General features: G+C 34.9%; 1 protein-coding gene across 2 annotated transcripts in view; it reads right to left on the bottom strand.

The window, feature by feature from the left end:
* LOC147020292 (Golgi pH regulator-like) overlaps nucleotides 1-17,155 on the bottom strand; it is an 80,567-nt gene that overhangs the window by 38,053 nt on the left and 25,359 nt on the right. For both annotated transcript variants that reach the window (XM_085895588.1, XM_085895589.1), the window contains exons 7-8: nucleotides 16,447-16,567; nucleotides 15,723-15,803 (exon numbers count right to left, since the gene is read on the bottom strand). In XM_085895588.1, the coding sequence (XP_085751714.1) occupies nucleotides 15,723-15,803; nucleotides 16,447-16,567 (202 nt within the window). The remainder of the gene's footprint in view (nucleotides 1-15,722; nucleotides 15,804-16,446; nucleotides 16,568-17,155) is intronic.

Below are 17,155 nucleotides of genomic sequence, written 5' to 3'. Positions count from 1 at the left end.
CTTTCCAATTCTTTTTGAGCCCAGAGTTGAGCCTTCCTTTCATTGGCAGTTTTCACCGCTGTTGAAATACCACCCATCAATGCTCCAACCACACTTAAACCAGCAAATAAAGGAATTAGAAATGGGAGAAATCCTCCACTCGTCTCTCTTATTGAATTTTTTTTCAACATTGGTTTTGTCATTTTAATTTTAAGTGAGCCAGTATCGTTCAAGATTTTAACCTGTTCTCTTGTGAGCAAAACATCAATTCTTACTGCTCCTTTTCTCTGAATTGTATTTACGTTAATCGTACAAGGCTTTTGATTTTGAACACAAGATGATAGTTTATGAAGATTGATTTGATTAACATATACCCCAGTTGGTACTTTGCCACTCATTTATTTAACAAAAAATTTTGTGAGACTCATCATCACACCATTATCTGTATTCATCTGAAATTCTGTTTCTTCCAAAAGCAAACAATATGTATCAACCTCCTCACTCTCTCCTCTTTCAATGTATGGGGAAGTATCCACTCGATTAGACTTTATAGTTTCCTTTTGAGCACTCAGGTCAAACGCATAGATTGTATACAAACTTTTAAATGCTGTCATATCCAAAATAGGTTCTTTATTTCCATTACTTTCACACACATTTTGGTAAAACTTGTATGCTTCAGCATAATCATTATTTCCCAATTAATTTCCAATCCATCTCGTGGATAAAATCTTCCATCTTGAGAAACACGAAGTTGTTTCACCATAGCATTATCACTCAATGCATTATTCTTATCAGTAGCAGTATCGCCATCTGTTTATTTAAAAATGATCCACAGATATCGTGGCTTTCCTTCCAGAACACCCAAATTCCATGTGTAAGTGGTGTGGTTTAGTTTAACGTGTTGACATCTTCTTTTGAGGTATGATACACCGAGTGGTTTCTTTGAGTTAAGTCTTCTATTCAACATCTCTTCTGTTTTAAGATTCGGAGTATATTCACTAATATACAAACTCATTTCCTCAATTACAAATTTATTCTGATCACCAAAAGCACGAGCAACACCAAAGAGTAATCTATTTTCATTATCATTCCTTTGTAGTTGAAATCTAATTTTAAGACCATACAGAACTTTATCATGATCACAAAATCCAAATATACCTTTCAGAAGAACTGCCACAGTAAAACTATTAACTGCATTTGTATCATCAGTATACGTTCCTTTCCTTTGAGTATATACAGGGTCTGTGGTTGTTCCCGTTGATATATCAGGAATAAAACCTTTGACAGCCCCCTTTTCCCATTCTATCACTGAATGTATATAGTGTAAATTTCATCATTTCAGATATAGCAGAGACATAATCAACCGCTTCAACTTCTTGTGTTCCAATGTACAAACGAACACTATCAAACATTTCCAGAAGAAATCATTTATGAGTGTTGCGTTTGTGTTATTCCCAGCCTTAGTGAATTCAAATTTACACAACAAGAAACTTTCGGATAGATTCAAATAGGTTTGTTGATTATTTATTTCAAAACTTTTTGTACCATTTGCATTCCAGTCTGCTCCAGTTATTGCATTTACCTTGAAGTAATCATCTTTTTTAGTGGAGTTTGAGATAACAATGGTATCATCCAAATCATAGATACTATCAATTGCTTCCATACTTGTATTTATTTAGGAAAAAAAGATGTTAAAACTTTTGAAACCCTGACCCAAGTATTTGAATTATTTTATGTCACTCTTGGGGAGACAACTGAGTTTTACCTTTTTTAATTTCTTTAATTGCTTGTAATTGATGAGATTCCTTTTGGGCATCTTTTATGCTCTTTATAGCACCTGCAACATTTCCCACAGCAGAAGCAGTTGAATCAATTACGTCTTTATGTTTAAGAATAGTTGAACCGATACCCATTAGAGTATCAATTATCCCATCTCCTCTAAATTGATGTCCGACACCCCTTTGTCTCTTAGGTTTATAGTATCCTCTACCAAGATGCATACCTTCACCCTTGTAGTATGGGGAAAGGAACATCCCATCCCCTGCAATTATTTTATATTTTCCCAACTCGTGTTTCCTCACAATAACCATCGTATATATTTATTGGAAAACTTCACGTAGGTGAATTCTGATGGATATAACTTCCCCATTAAAAGAAATCATACGATTATCTTGGTCGGTTATCCTAAAATTTATTCTGTGTATGTTTTTTCCTGACACAGGGAGATAAACCAAATTTTTGGGTTCCCTATTGAATTTATAACCAATTGGGGTTGAGTATGCACTGAATGAAAATATTGTATTTGTTTTTATTCCATCATTATAAGCACCATCAATCAAATCACAGTGAATTAATACTGAATTTATTCCTGAGGATATTTGAATGACATTATCACTGTAAAACGTCCCATTAGTTTAAATCTTTTTTGAGGAGAAACCCAATAACTCTCTAAATGAATTATCAATTGTGAAATCAACCTTGTAGTTATTTTTAAGTTTAATCGTTGATTTGGAAGTATGTTTTTGAATGTCTATAACAATATTTTTTGGTTCATCACCCTGTTCTTTCATAAGACGAGCAATTTCGGAAGATATTTGAGAAATCTCATATGCTCCGGGTGAGACTGTTATCGTTTTGTATCCACTTCCGGGATTATAACTAAACTTGTCATTTTTATCAGTTATATTAAATAAGGTATTATAAATTTCCATGGACAATAAAGATGCCTCATATTCTTTTGTTGGGTCAAGTTGTAGTGGGTATGGGAATGAAGATGTGTGGTCACTTGTTGTGAAATTAAAACTCAGGATTGTGCTTCTCATCTTATTTAATATGAGATAAAATGTCTTTATATTGAGATTTATTAATTATTTTCATGTTCATCAACTGGTCTAAAATGGCTGATGCTTCATTAAAACAATTGTTATTTCCAGCCTTCTTACTGCCTAACAACAATTACAATTTATTAACTAATTGTGATGGGTCATTTGGAAGTAAACTAATATCTGAACCAAGGCTACTTAAAGCCTGAATAATGTGTTTCTCCTCATTTTTCCTACTTTTACCAGAAATACTAACCCTATAATTAAGAGTTTTCAGCAGATCAATATATACTCTATCATCATTATTTTTCATATCCAATGGTTTATCAATATACTTTGATTCATCCCTCACAGTTGAACCTTGTCTTCCATCTTTTGCGAGAAGAAACATTAATCTCGGAGTTAGTTTAACAGGGGGTTGAGCAGAAGCCAAGAACTTTAATTCATCATTAAATATCAATAACTTTTCTTGAACAAGATGAAATATTGCTGGTTGTTCTGTTGGAATGAGTCCTGGTTTGGTTTTTGAATCCGCTGAATATTCATTGTTTTGAAGAGCATTCACAATATAATCAGGGAGTCGATTAATCTCTTCCAGTTGTTGAAATAAACCTTCATCATCATATTCTAATTCTCCAAAATGCTCTTATTCTTCCTCAGACATTTGATCAAAATCTTTTAACATTTAAAGTTTTTTAGGAGTATGTTCTGCTGTGGGAACTGTGGAAACATCTTTAATTTTTTCTTGGGAAGTTTTTAAAAGTGGTTTGAAAAATTTCTCTTGTTTCCTTTCAAATGCTTCTTCACTCGTTAGTTTCTGTCTGCGTTTCTTCTTTATGTCTTCCTGTTGATTTACAACTTTTGAAACTAACTATTGATGTTCCTTAAATCTTCTTGCTCTTTCTTTCGCATCCATTTATTTATTTATTGGAAAATATCATTTAATATCTCATCTTGTTTCACAACAATATATTTATATTTTTCAGTCGTGTGCTTCATGTAATCCCCAAATTCCTTTTTACTGCATAATGTAGAACAATTGTCTTTCCAAAAATTGTTTATATCTATTGAATTTAACTTGAATAAAATAAAAGTATTAGCATTGTTTCTGATGGAACGACGAGGAAGTTGAAAGTATGATTGACTAAGATAAATACAATTACAAGACGAATGTCTCCCTCTTGTGTAGTAGCTGTCCATTACCGTTTGGTTTCTCTCATTAACACAATCAAAGATAACGAGGTTCTTTTTCGATTTATCCAAATCTTGGGGAGACGGAATATGATCCGTATTATCAATAAGAATACAAGTTATTGGTTTTGATTTCTTTTTACATCTCTGTGTATCACAAAATCGTTGAATGATATCTTCAATGTTATAATCATTTAGGTTTTTTTGAAGTTTAAATAAACCGATGATATCTTCTTTTAGAAGACCAGCATTAAAACCTTGTGAGAGTAGTTGATACTCTGGTTGAAAACTCGACTTTGTGAAAATTATCATAATCTAAAAAGTTGGGAGTCAGGAGCATCTTCAAAAGTAAACAGGTTTTTTTCCACATCCGCGTGAACCAACTATGAGACATCTCAATGAATTTGGAAGATTTTTATGATTGTTAAATTTTATCTTATTTTCCCAAATGGGTAAAGAATCATTCATTTATATATTTGGAAAACAGGTTATTTAATTCATTGTTGGCTTTTTTAGAAACCCTATATTTTATCCTAAGTTCACGTTTAATTTCAAGATAATCCATTATTTTATTTATGCAATATCTTGTGTTGATATTTCACTGAAAATCACATCCACGAATAATATATAACAATCCTTTGAACATTTCTCGAATACGTTCAGTTTCTTCCCTTGTAAGGAAAGGTGTGTTATCACCCTCATACTTTACATTCATTTCTCTCAATCTTCTTAAGTAATTCATTTTTGGTGTAAATCTAAAAGAATTACTTTCCTTTTTAATTTTTTTATTATCATTTATTAGAAGATAATGACAAAATGTACATTGTTTATAGGCTTTTGACTCTGTGTTTAACCCCATATTTCACACGCAGGACAATTCTCAAATTTGTCACATGGAGAATCAGGGAAGTCTATCATATTTATAAAGTAAAACTTTACTTAAACTGAAATTCATCTTCGATATCATCTTCGATACTTTCAGAATCATCTATAAAACTACTTTCATAACGATCGTTTGAACACAAACTCTCGGTATAATAATTGTCGTTTGAATGCAAACTCTCGGTATCATAATCTTTAAAATATTCAGTTGAATATTGACTCATTTAATTAGTAGAAAAAAATATTACCATCGATATCGATAAACTTTTTGCATTAACAGATTCAACTGCTACAATTTTTATCTTAAAGGTAATTTTACAATGATACTTAACTACTTAACGAAATGTCATTTCACCTGATATATTAACATCCTTTATTTAATCAGGATTTACATATTTTGGGTTGTTGAAAAAAAAATACAAATTTCTCCTTGCATATTACAGATGGTCTTATCTTTTCTTTCTAAAGCTTCATCCATAAGGTTTTTATTTTTTGATACTTTTTCTTGTTTCATTGCTTTTTCTAGTTTTGAATATATTACCAGAAGGAGAGGAGAAACTTTTGTTAGAGATACTTAAATTGATGTTCTTCCAGGTATACTAAAAGTCCTTCCACTGAAGGAAATTGAAGAACTCATATTATTTACCATAATTGTTTTTATCCAATAGTTGTTATATTTATCTTTGTTCAATTTTACTTCCTTGACATATTTCTCAGTATCTTTTACAAATGAAGAGATTGATTGAAACTTGTCTTTTGTGTCTTGAAACATTGTATTTATCAAGTGAAAAAAGTTGGAGGATAAAATGGTTTGAAGCACAGATTCACCTATAAATTAAACGAAATTTTCATCAAGAAAATTTTAGTTTAAGCAAAGTTTTATTATAGAAATATGGTGAATACAACGTACTGCGATGCTTGTAATCACGAATATAAACATTATAAAAAACACCTTCGAACCAACAAACACACATTTAATCTATTTCATCAAATATCTCCTCTTGAGTTGGAAAGAAAACATTGTGATATCTGCTCAAAGGATGTTTTGAAGAGTAGTTATAATAGACATATTCAATCACAAAAACACAAGAAAAATGAGTTTAAAGTAAAGAGAGACTATTATATTGAAAACACTGATGGGGCATTTAAAAATAAGGATTTTTCAATTTGGAGAACCCGGTCCATCATCAATAGCTGAATCAATTGAAATAGTGAAACCTGATGTTGAAAAGGTTATTAGAAAGACATTAAAAGAAAAGAAAACTTTAAAGTTTTATATGGGAGTGAAAATGAATATGAAAAGACAAGATGAAGAACAAACTCCTTATATGAGAACAGATCTTCATTTTATAACATCATTTCAAGATTTTTTGAATAGTGGGGTTTATGAAGAACTATCAAGACAAGAGGAGGATGTTGATAATACAATGGTAGGAAGTTTATTCAATATTTTAAAAATCTTTGTGTATATATATATATATATATATATATATATATATATATATATATATATATATATATATATATATATATATATATATATATATATATATATATATATATATACGTTCTAAAATCAAACCCTCTTAAAGCTTCTTCTTATATTGAATTACCAAAAGAAATAAAACGAAAGAAGGCAGTTGTTAATATTAATAACAAAGATAATAAATGTTTTCTCTGGTCTGTTCTTGCTCACTTACATCCACCAAAATGTAATTCGGAAAGAGTAAAACAATATATGAAACATGAGAATACCTTGGACATTAAAGATTTTAAATTCCCAATGCCACTAACAGATATTCCTAAATTTGAGAAAAAGAATAATCTTTCTATTAATGCATATGGATTAACGGATACAAAGTTCAAATATTAACAAGCCGGTAGGCGATGAGGGATTCGCTAGGATACGATGCTTTTCATTCTAACCGATCCACCGACGAAGATTCATTGCCAAGACGTATTGGTTCACATACCATTGTTCCTCTACCTGGCAAGATTTTTCCTATTGCGTATTTTGCCAACTGGCACTCATAAAAAATGACGGTAAATAGACACCCTATTTTTGAAGGACTACCATTTGAAAAATAATTGGTTTGCTGGTTTGTGCTGTGGAGCCTCGCGTTGCGCGCGCGCACGCACGCACGCACGCACGCACGCACGCACGCACGCACACACGCACACACGCACACACACACACACACACACACACACACAAAACCCGATAAACTTCTCTCAATGCTCTTGTTTGACCACACCTCCTGAGCCACACAATATTTTTCATAAGCCACGCCCACTTTCCATAAGCCATGCCCACTTTCCTACACCACTCCCACTTTAAATAATAAATAATTGGAGGTGGTGTATGGGTGGGGAATCGTTTTCGGTAAATAAATAAATAATTGAAGGTGGTGTGTGGGTCATGGAATTGTTTTCGGTAAATAAATAAATAATTGAAGGTGGTGTGTGGGTCGTGGAATTGTTTTTGGTAAATAAATAAATAATTGGAGGTGGTATGTGGGTCGTGGAATCGTTTTCGGAAAATAAATAAATAATTGGAGGTGGTGTGTGGGTCCTGGAATCGTTTTCGGTGAATAAATAAACATATTATTAGAAATCCACAGACAGAAATGCCGGTGATTCCATTTATTTTGGATCCTTTTCACTTTGGTCAATAACGTTTGTATCGAGGAGAGATCGAAGGTGGAACGACGGTGTAGTTCCTTACAAACACTGTATACACACCTTAAATGACGGTAAATAGACACCCGATTTTTGAAGGACTACCATTTGAAAAATAAAACCTCAATCAAAAATCGGATCGAGTGAAATTTTCTAAATATCTCTAAGTGTTTAATTCCGACGTCTCGTTTCTCTATATTCAAAACTGAAGGACAAGTATTGAAAATACTGTACGCGGTTTTTCGGCCGCTACACAGCAAAGGGTGGTTGCTTGGTAACGAAATTCAAACGCGCACATTCCCAGTATATATTCCACCTCTTGGCAAAGTTTCATCGAAATTGGTTTGCTGGTTCGTGCTGTGGAGCCTCGTGTTGCAGACACACATACACACACAGACAGACAGCCGGAAAACCCGACAATAAGGGATATCTCAAATATAACGAAACCAAAAATTTCAAACAACTATAAAAATGAAGAAACACACATTGATCTTTCATATTTTAGTGTTGGAAAGAATTCACATTACACATACATCAATAATTTATCAAGATTAATCTCTTCTCAGGTATTCAGAACAGCAAACAAAATATATCCTTGTAAGCGATGTCTTAATTCATTTCATACAAAATAACGATTAGAACAACATTCAAAATATTGTAGTAATCATAAATCAGCTGTAATTACAATGCCTAAACCTGGTGAAAAGATTTCTTTTGAAGATTAAAATAAATCTATCATGTACCCTTTTGTGATATACGCTGACTTTGAATGTATCCTAAAAAAGATAAATACTGCTTCTCCTAATCCAAAAGAATCACATACAAATAAATATCAAAAACATATTCCTTGTGGTTTCTGTTGTTATATCAAATCATCTCTTGGAGAAAAGTATAATAAATTTGAACATTATAGTGGAAAAAAAGCTTCACAAGAGTTTGTAAAACGATAAGAAAAGGATTGTATAAGACCAACTAAATTAATGAAAGAAACAAATGAACGATGAAATTAACCGAAGAAGAAAAATTAGAATTTAGAAAGAACAATATCTGTCATATTTGCGAGGAGGAAATTGAGGAGTCTAAAGTTCGGGATCATTGTCATCTTACTGGAAAATATAGAGGTCCTGCTCATTCCTGTTGTAATCTTAATTATGAATTTCCTTCTTTTATTCCAGTCTTTCTTCACAGCAGCACCAACTATGATACACATCTATTTATAAATGAACTTTCAAAAACACCAGGGAATATTTCTGCCATAACAAACACAAGTCAAAAGTATATTTCATTTACAAAAATGATATTCACAAAACCTTTAACTCGTATTAGGTTTCTCGATTCTTGCAAGTTTATGGGAACACCACTAGCTGACCAAGCATCAAATCTAAGCTCCACGGGCTCTTTTCCAAGTCTTAATTCATTCTTTCCAAAAGAGGAAATTCAGATTAAAGAGAGAATTCAAAGTCAAGAGGAAATTCTAATTAATGAGGAAGTTAATGAAGAAATTCTAACTGAAGATTAAATTCTAATTATAAAGAAAATTCAAACAATGAATGAAATTCTAACTAAAGAGGAAATTCTGATTAAAGATGAAATTCTGATTAAATAGGGAATTCTAACTCGAGAGGAAATTCAAACAAGGAATAAAATTCAAAGTAAAGAGAAAATTCTTACAAGTAAGGGAATTTATACTAATGATTATATGGATTCATTTATGAGATTTAAAGAAGCACGACTTCCTTCAAAAGAAAGTTTCTATTATAACCTTTATGAAAAGGAGATAAGTGATAAGGAATATAAACACGCACAAAAAATTTGGAAAATATTTAAGATAAAGAACCTTGGAGAATATCATGATTTGTATCTAAAAACAGATGTTTTATTGTTAGCTGATGTGTTTGAAGCTTTAAGATCACTCTGCCATAATAAAAATTGTTATGGATTAGATCCTGCCCACTATTTCACAGCTCATGGTTTTGCTTGGAGTGCAATGATGAAAATGACAAAAAAAAGATATAGATTTAATCAGTGATGTCGATATGCTTTTGATGATTGAGAAGTCTAAGGGAGGTGGAATATCACTAGTATGTTCAAAAAGATATGCTAAAGCAAATAATAAATATCTCCCAAATTATGATAGTGAAAAAGATAGTAATTATTTGATGTATTTTGATGCTAATAATTTGTATGGATGGGCAATGTCTCAATCTCTGCCTTATGGTAAATTAGAGTGGGTGGAAGAAAAGGATTATAAAAAGGCTTTGATGAATATTGTTATTTCTTCTCAAGAGGAATTGAATGAGGAAGAAGAAGGTTATTATTTTGAAGTTGATTTGAGGTACCCGAGTGATCTTCATAATAAGCATAAAGACCTTCCTTTTGCATGTGAGAAAGAAACCCCAAAGAAAGAATGGTTAAGTGATTATCATAAAAGTTTTAATATTAAAGGCAAATCAACAAAAAAGTTATTAACAACATTCTATGATAAAGAGGGATATGTTTTGCATCAGAGAAGCTTGAAACACTTTTTGAGAGAAGGATTGAGAGTAGCTAAAATTCAAAGTTTTAAAATTTAAACAAAATCCTTGGATGAAAAAGTATATTAAATTCAATACAGATATGAGAACAAATACAAAAGTAAAATTTGAAGGGGAATTCTATAAATTGATGAATAATGCTGTCTTTGGAAAGACAATGGAGAATGTTAGAAACAGGCAAAACATTAGATTTGCAACATCTTGGAAAGAAGCTTCGAGATTGATAAATAAACCAAGTTTTAAGAGAGAAGAGGTTTTTTCAGAGAACTTTTCTGCTATTCATATGGAAAAGGAAAGTATTGTAATGGATAAACCAATTTATATTGGAACAGCAGTTCTTGATTTATCAAAGATATTGATGTATGATTATTTGTATAATGGCTTAAAGAAAGAGTATAGTGAAAATGTTTCATTGTTGTATATGGACACTGATAGTTTTATCCAAGATATAAAAACTGATGATGCTTATAAAGATATGAAGAAAAATATTGGAGTATATGATACAAGTAATTTTAGTAAGAAGAGTGAGTTATTTTCAAAAAAGAATGAAAAGGTTATTGGTAAGTTTAAGGATGAGTTGGGTGGAAAAGTAATGAGTGAGTTTATTGGATTGAGAGCAAAGGCATATGCTTATAAGTATTGTGATCAGATTTATAAAAGGTTAAAGGGAATAAAGAAATATGTAATAAAGAAATCAATAACTTTTAGAAATTATTATAATTGTTTGATGAATAAGAAAGAAGAATATAGGAAAATGAATACAATAAGAAGTTATAAACACAAGATATATAGTGAAGAAGTAAATAAAAAGGCATTAGGAGCCTTTGATGATAAGAGATTTATTTTAGATAATGGAATACATTGTGTTCCATATGGATATTGTATGACAGATTGTATAGAATAGATTGTGTTTTAACGACGGAAAGATGGGTTAGGGTTTTTAAGGGCTACCGCCGTCTTTTTCACAATATATAAATGGTCGAACCAAGTATTAATCAAACTAAAGAGTGGAGAAAATCTCAGTTTTGGTATATAAATGGAAAACATAATGAATGTGAAAAATATCAAATAAGTCTAATTGAAAAAATAACTAAAACAAAGGTAAATAAAACAAATAAGTGAATCAATTTAAAAACTAGTAAGTTCGAGGATGTAAAGAAAATAATAAATATCCTTGAATGGACTGAAAACTTTGAAGGTTATCAATTGAACAATGGAAAAATAATTTACTACAATCTCAAAATGATATGCAACTCAGGAGGTGGTCAGATGAGATCATTAAGAGAAGTATATCATTTCATAATGACACAAAAGGGGTATCTTGAAAAATATAAAGATTCAAATGTTTTATTTTGAAATATTTTAGATGGCGATTATTGTGCAAACAAAATTAAACTATTGAAGGAATTTGATAATGAACAAATGTTTATAGGTTCAATGAGTGAGCTAAACAATATGCATTGGTTATTTGAAAAAGAGTGTCCCGAGGCTTACACGTTTCAGATATTTCTTCAGCATCACCTTTAACAAATCACATTACTCCTTTGCTACTTGAACAAATATTTATCTTATTGCATTGGTTATTTGAATAGAGTGCCCCTAGGTTAAAAGGGGAGACAAATAAATATACCTTGGGATAAAAAGGGGGTTTACTTTTTAGGGAAAAAAAAAATGAATCGCTGAAAATCCTCCATTCATTTACATGGGGAAAAGTGAGCCAGAATCAGTATATTCACCCTATTTGTACACGAACAGTATTAGTTCAGTTTATCTGAATCCTTCATGTTACAAGTGATAAAAACTTATTTTCCTAATGTAAAAGGATGTGCCAAAAGGGTTGTAAACAAGTTAGGGATGGTCACAATAATCATGTGAAGCCACCCCTTCATCCTTCTTTGAATAATGGTTGTTTCGTTGCCTGTCCATCCTTGTATCAACTTACAATGACAGTGCATGTTGATCGCTTCAATGTATGAATTTGACCAATGAAATAATGGAGACACAGACACAGATACAGACAGAGACAGAGACAAATACAGACCATGTTGATTGAATCCATTACAATGATAGTGCATGTTGATCGTGCCACGACGCTCTGCAGGGAATGATAAAGAAAAACCTCACGGAGATCTGAAACACCATCCCAGGGATGACTACAAAAATAAAACCGCGTGTCCTGAGCTCACCTGGATCAGGAGCAAAAGTCACTCAAAACCGCCACAGACCACCTTACACCCTGATCTTTTTTAATGCCATGAACAAACGACGTCAATCCTTCTCTAACAACTGCAATCCAAGGTTATGAACGATCATACCGGTCGGCTACCAATCAATTGTATTTTTGTCAGTTGGAGTTTGAGAGTTAAATGTTGAGGTGGAGGGGCTTACACTTAGTACATTACGGGTGATGAAAAGCCTGGTGTTGGCTTGGTGGTTAGAGTGGCAGCTTGGGATCCTCGGGTCCTGAGTTCAAGCCCCGTTGGCTGCTGAATTAAAATACACCAGGAGGTTGGCCCAGCCTGTCATCCTTCCGAGATCAGCAAAATGAGCACCAGTATACTGGTAAGGGGGACATTGCATCAGCGGCATAGCCGCGTCCCAACCAATGATGCAACCAGCAGCCACAGGCTGCCCTCGATCGAGAGAGACGGGTGATGAAGGTTGTGGTCAAGTTTAATTGAAATAGTGCGTCGTCTCGGGGGAGAGAGCAAATACCTATTTTGGGGGGCTGAAGCCCCACGCAGAGCCCCCGAGACCCTGATTTCTTATTTTTTTTAATGCCATGAACAAACTTTGGTCTGTCACATGTGATTAATGTTGTGATCAAGTGTCATCAAAATTGTGTGTGTAGCTTTGGAAGAGAGAACAAATACCTATTTTGTGGGGTCAAAAGCACCCCGCATACCCCGATAATGAGCGCAGATTTTGACGCGGTCAATACACTTTAGTACATCATGGGTGATGAAGGTTGGAATCAAGTTTCATCAAAATCGTGCATGTGCAGTTTCAGAGAAGAGAGCAAATATCTATTTGTATGTCATGACGTCGATTTCTTCAATAAAAAAGGTAGATAAAAATTCCTGTCAGCTTGACTACACAATGTAAGGTGACATTGCAGTTAAAGATGACAAACACAAATCGATGCATATCTTAACGAAGACATGTCCAAACGAAGACATGTCCAAACGAAGACATGTCCAAACGAAGACATGTCCAAACGAAGACATGTCCTTTGTGCATGACTGTTTAAACGGTGAAGACAGACTGACCATGTGCCTGGATGCAGCCTAACTCTGACAGGAGCTCTGAAGTGCTCGAGCTGTGATTGGTTACTGATATCGTGGACAGTCTGGCGACCAATCACAGCAATGACATAAATGTGAGGAGGTTGAGGAGTAGAAAACAATTTGAAAATCCCTCCTATTGACAGAGTCAAATGCCATGGTAAAAATAGGCATATCGACAACTGTTTTGCCAAGTTCTGCAGGTTCCTGTGTAGCTCCTTGTATGGGAGCAAAAATCATCCAATCCCCTCTTGAAATAGAGGTACCACTCCATCACTGGGTCAGCATCTTGTGACCTGTCAGAGACTAACCTCATATCCTGCAGCCCCACCACCAGGAACTTAACGGTCAGGGTTAGGCCTTGCCACCTCTTCCTTCTCTTCACTGCCTTCCTCCTCAGTCACTTCCTCCCCATGCTCAAGTGATGAGCTCCTCCAATTCATCAAGCTATTCTCCTCCCATCTCCCATGCCAACCTGGTAATTTTTCGCCTCTCTTCCGTGGTGGCGGGAAAACCTCTGAAGTGCTTGAGGAGTTTTTGATTGGTTTTGCCAGCGTTTTGTCAATAAAAAAATTAAAAAAAAAAACTTATTGACATATCTTTCACTGCCTGGAGACATAGGTTTTGCCAGCGAGCATCGATTGTGGAGGCTTTCACTTCATCCAGTGAGTCTTTGATGGTGCTGATGCAATGCGCTATGTTGAAGTTCTTCTAAAGGAGGTGGTTTATGCGTGCAGAGAGCCGTTTTATGTGCAGCTGGTGGGAGATGATTTTAGAACTGCATTATGCACACAGCTGGTGGGGGATGGTTTATGCAGCCGCAAAAACCGTGAAGCACAGGGGCCATGACAGAAGCAGGTCACATTTTATAGACCATGAATACGGGGGGGGGGGGGGGGGTCTGCAAATGTCGAATGCACGCATGTCGGAGTTTCACAGTATATGCACACGCATATATACACACATCATACGCACCTCCTGACTGTTATGGTGAGCATCGTCGCAGATTATGTCTCATGGTAAAACTGCATAATCTGCAAAGAACAACTGTCCGTGTGCCACCCAGACAATTGTTCCCGCGAATGCAAACCATTCAACCAGAAGGCACGTGATCTGATCGGCGGGTAAATCGAAACATGTGGAGTGTATGAGCACTCCAGCGATCTCCATTGGACATAGTCCTACACCAAAGCGTCACCTCCAACCCAGAGGCCTTGGCCCAGTGACTTTGTCAAACAGGCAAATATTACATGGTCAACATCAGTTAAACATAAACCGAAACCGCCGATCCGGATTTCAGGCTTATGTTCCCTCATCAGGATGGCATACCGATAAATATCTAACCAATGATGACAACCTCATTGGGATTGCAGTGGGCAGCATATATGAGATCACTGAGACATTTCCCCCCCCCCCAACCTTCTGTTAAAAATTATTTATTGCTTATATCCTCAACACAAGTCATAAACTTAATAAAATGATCAATTTTCAGAAGAATTTTGAAATTCGAGTGCGGTATTTTTGAAAGTAATGGATGAAATCAATAGAATGGTGAATGTGGTATGCTAACCACATGGGAAGCAAGTAGAAGCTCATGTTTCAGACATTAACCCTTCATCAGAGCAAAAAAGGGATTAACAAAGAGTAAATGCCAGAAACATCAGCTTCTTCCTGCTTTTCAGGGTGGTTAGCAGGTAAAATCAATGTTCTTTTATTATTTCATATGCAGCATGTGGCTACTGGTTGCATCATTGCTGGGAGCATGGCTGTGCCGCTGATGCAGTGCCCCGTTTCCAGTATGCTGGTACTCATTTTGCCAACCTGGGAATGATGACAGGCTGAGTCAACCCACCTAGTGTAATTAATGGCATGACAGAGGCTCAAATTCAAGACCCTAAAATCTTGGATGTTTTTTTTTTTACTTTTATTTTTTTCTTCAAAGCGGCTTTCATAAAATAACAAAATATACTCTTTTGTGAATATTCATCCATGTTATGAGCTCAAAAACGTATTGACATATCTTGGACAGACCTCAAAATTTTGTTTTACATTTGCTGTTAATAAATAGACCAGCATCTGGGAAATTTGAGAAATCCATCATATGAAATTGATGCGTTGTTAACACCATCATCAGGTTGGTGGTGGATGAAATTTACCCATTAATAGGGAACAAGAGTTTGTAATGTTTGTAAGGGTCTCCAGCACTGGCTGGCAGGTAATTTGTGATTCATATTTCTCAAGAAGATGGCTATGCATGAACATTGGCATATCAACATGACTCGTTTTAAATTTTGGTTTCAGATTCCCACGAATATTGGGTTGCATTTGTAGTTGGAATGAGAAACTGTTACCTTTTCTTTTTATTGACAATCATGTCGAGTGTCTGCAGCAATCTGCGCTCCAGTGAAACAACATCAGCATCAGTAACTATTCTGCAAAAAAAAAGAAAAAGAAAAAGGAAACAGGAAATTATCAGCATCGATATGGAACGAGGGTATGAATAACAAATGACACTCTCTTCTAACACGCCAGTGCTATAAACCCCAAGGGACTTCTCGAAAGAACACGACATGCTTATGAGCAATAACGTAAATAGTGTGCAACATGCGACTTTGATCAACTTCTTGGTGTCTTGCCTGTAAAATTTGAAGTGCCAGACGCAATTTGTTAATTAAATGCACTAAATAAAATTCCATCTCCTCGGCCTTTCCTCCTTCCGAGAACATCCAAAAACCCAGATCTTTTAAAATAATCATCGGTAAATCCTCAAGATGATACTTCTTCTTTAAGTGGTTCTTCAACACAATAGGTTACAACTATTACCCTCTATTCAGAATGTATATTGTCCCCACATTCACTGAATGCAATGTCATGTTGTGCAGTGATCCTGGTGCAGGCAATTCTTAAAGTGAAGTGGAAAAACAAAATTATTATCGATTTGACTTTCACAAAGGCAAAGCACCAAACTGTCTGCTCCAGTTACACAAGCCTCGACCACGTATACATATAATAAATAAATTAAAAACTGCTGTGAAACGGGGTTGACAAAGCTGGGTGGGTGGCATAATGACATACCTTAGGAAGTACGCCATGTAAGTGTAAGGACAGTTGACAGCACCAAAGCCCGAAAGCAAGGCCATGAGTGTCACACCAACCACACCAACACGGCTGATCAATTGCTCAATTGACAGCACTCCTAAAATGCATACAAATAATAATGTGAAAAATCCCCATCAATTAAACATCATTCCATCATACGTTACAACCCATTAAGCTTGGAAGGGCACCCTTTGGAAGGGCTGTTCGCCAACAAAAATACTGGTGGCACCAAACACATGGCAATGTTTATTTTCACAAAATGTTTATCAATAGCCACGTGATTACCAATACTTAGGGCTGACAGGGTGGCATACAAGTATGCACAATCGCCTCTCAGCTGTCTAGCCCGGGTTCAAATCCCGACTCAGCTAGAAAACTGTCTTTGCAGTGTTTCACAAGCAGGGCAAATCATCAATGTGTGTGCCGTCCCTCGGATGGACGTTAAACACACATTCTGTCTGCCGGCATTCGTTGCTGACGTTGAAGATCCCACGGTGTCATTCGGGAAGAATGGGTGAGCGATCGCCGGCACCATTAACAAATTCCAAATCTCTGTCCGAACCAGCAGAGGGCACTGCATAAGCGGCACAGCCGTTTTATGCACAGCTGGTGGGAGATGATTTTAGAGCTGCATTATGCACACAGCTGGTGGGGGATGGTTTATGCAGCTAGAAAAAATGACATT

The sequence above is a fragment of the Eptatretus burgeri genome, chromosome 9 (genome assembly GCF_056783735.1).
Source record: "Eptatretus burgeri isolate ZD-2024b chromosome 9, Ebu_testis_v1, whole genome shotgun sequence".
Classification (NCBI taxonomy): Eukaryota; Metazoa; Chordata; class Myxini; order Myxiniformes; family Myxinidae; genus Eptatretus; species Eptatretus burgeri.
Note: the sequence above shows the minus strand (reverse complement) of the source record. Positions and strands in the feature narration are given on the sequence as shown.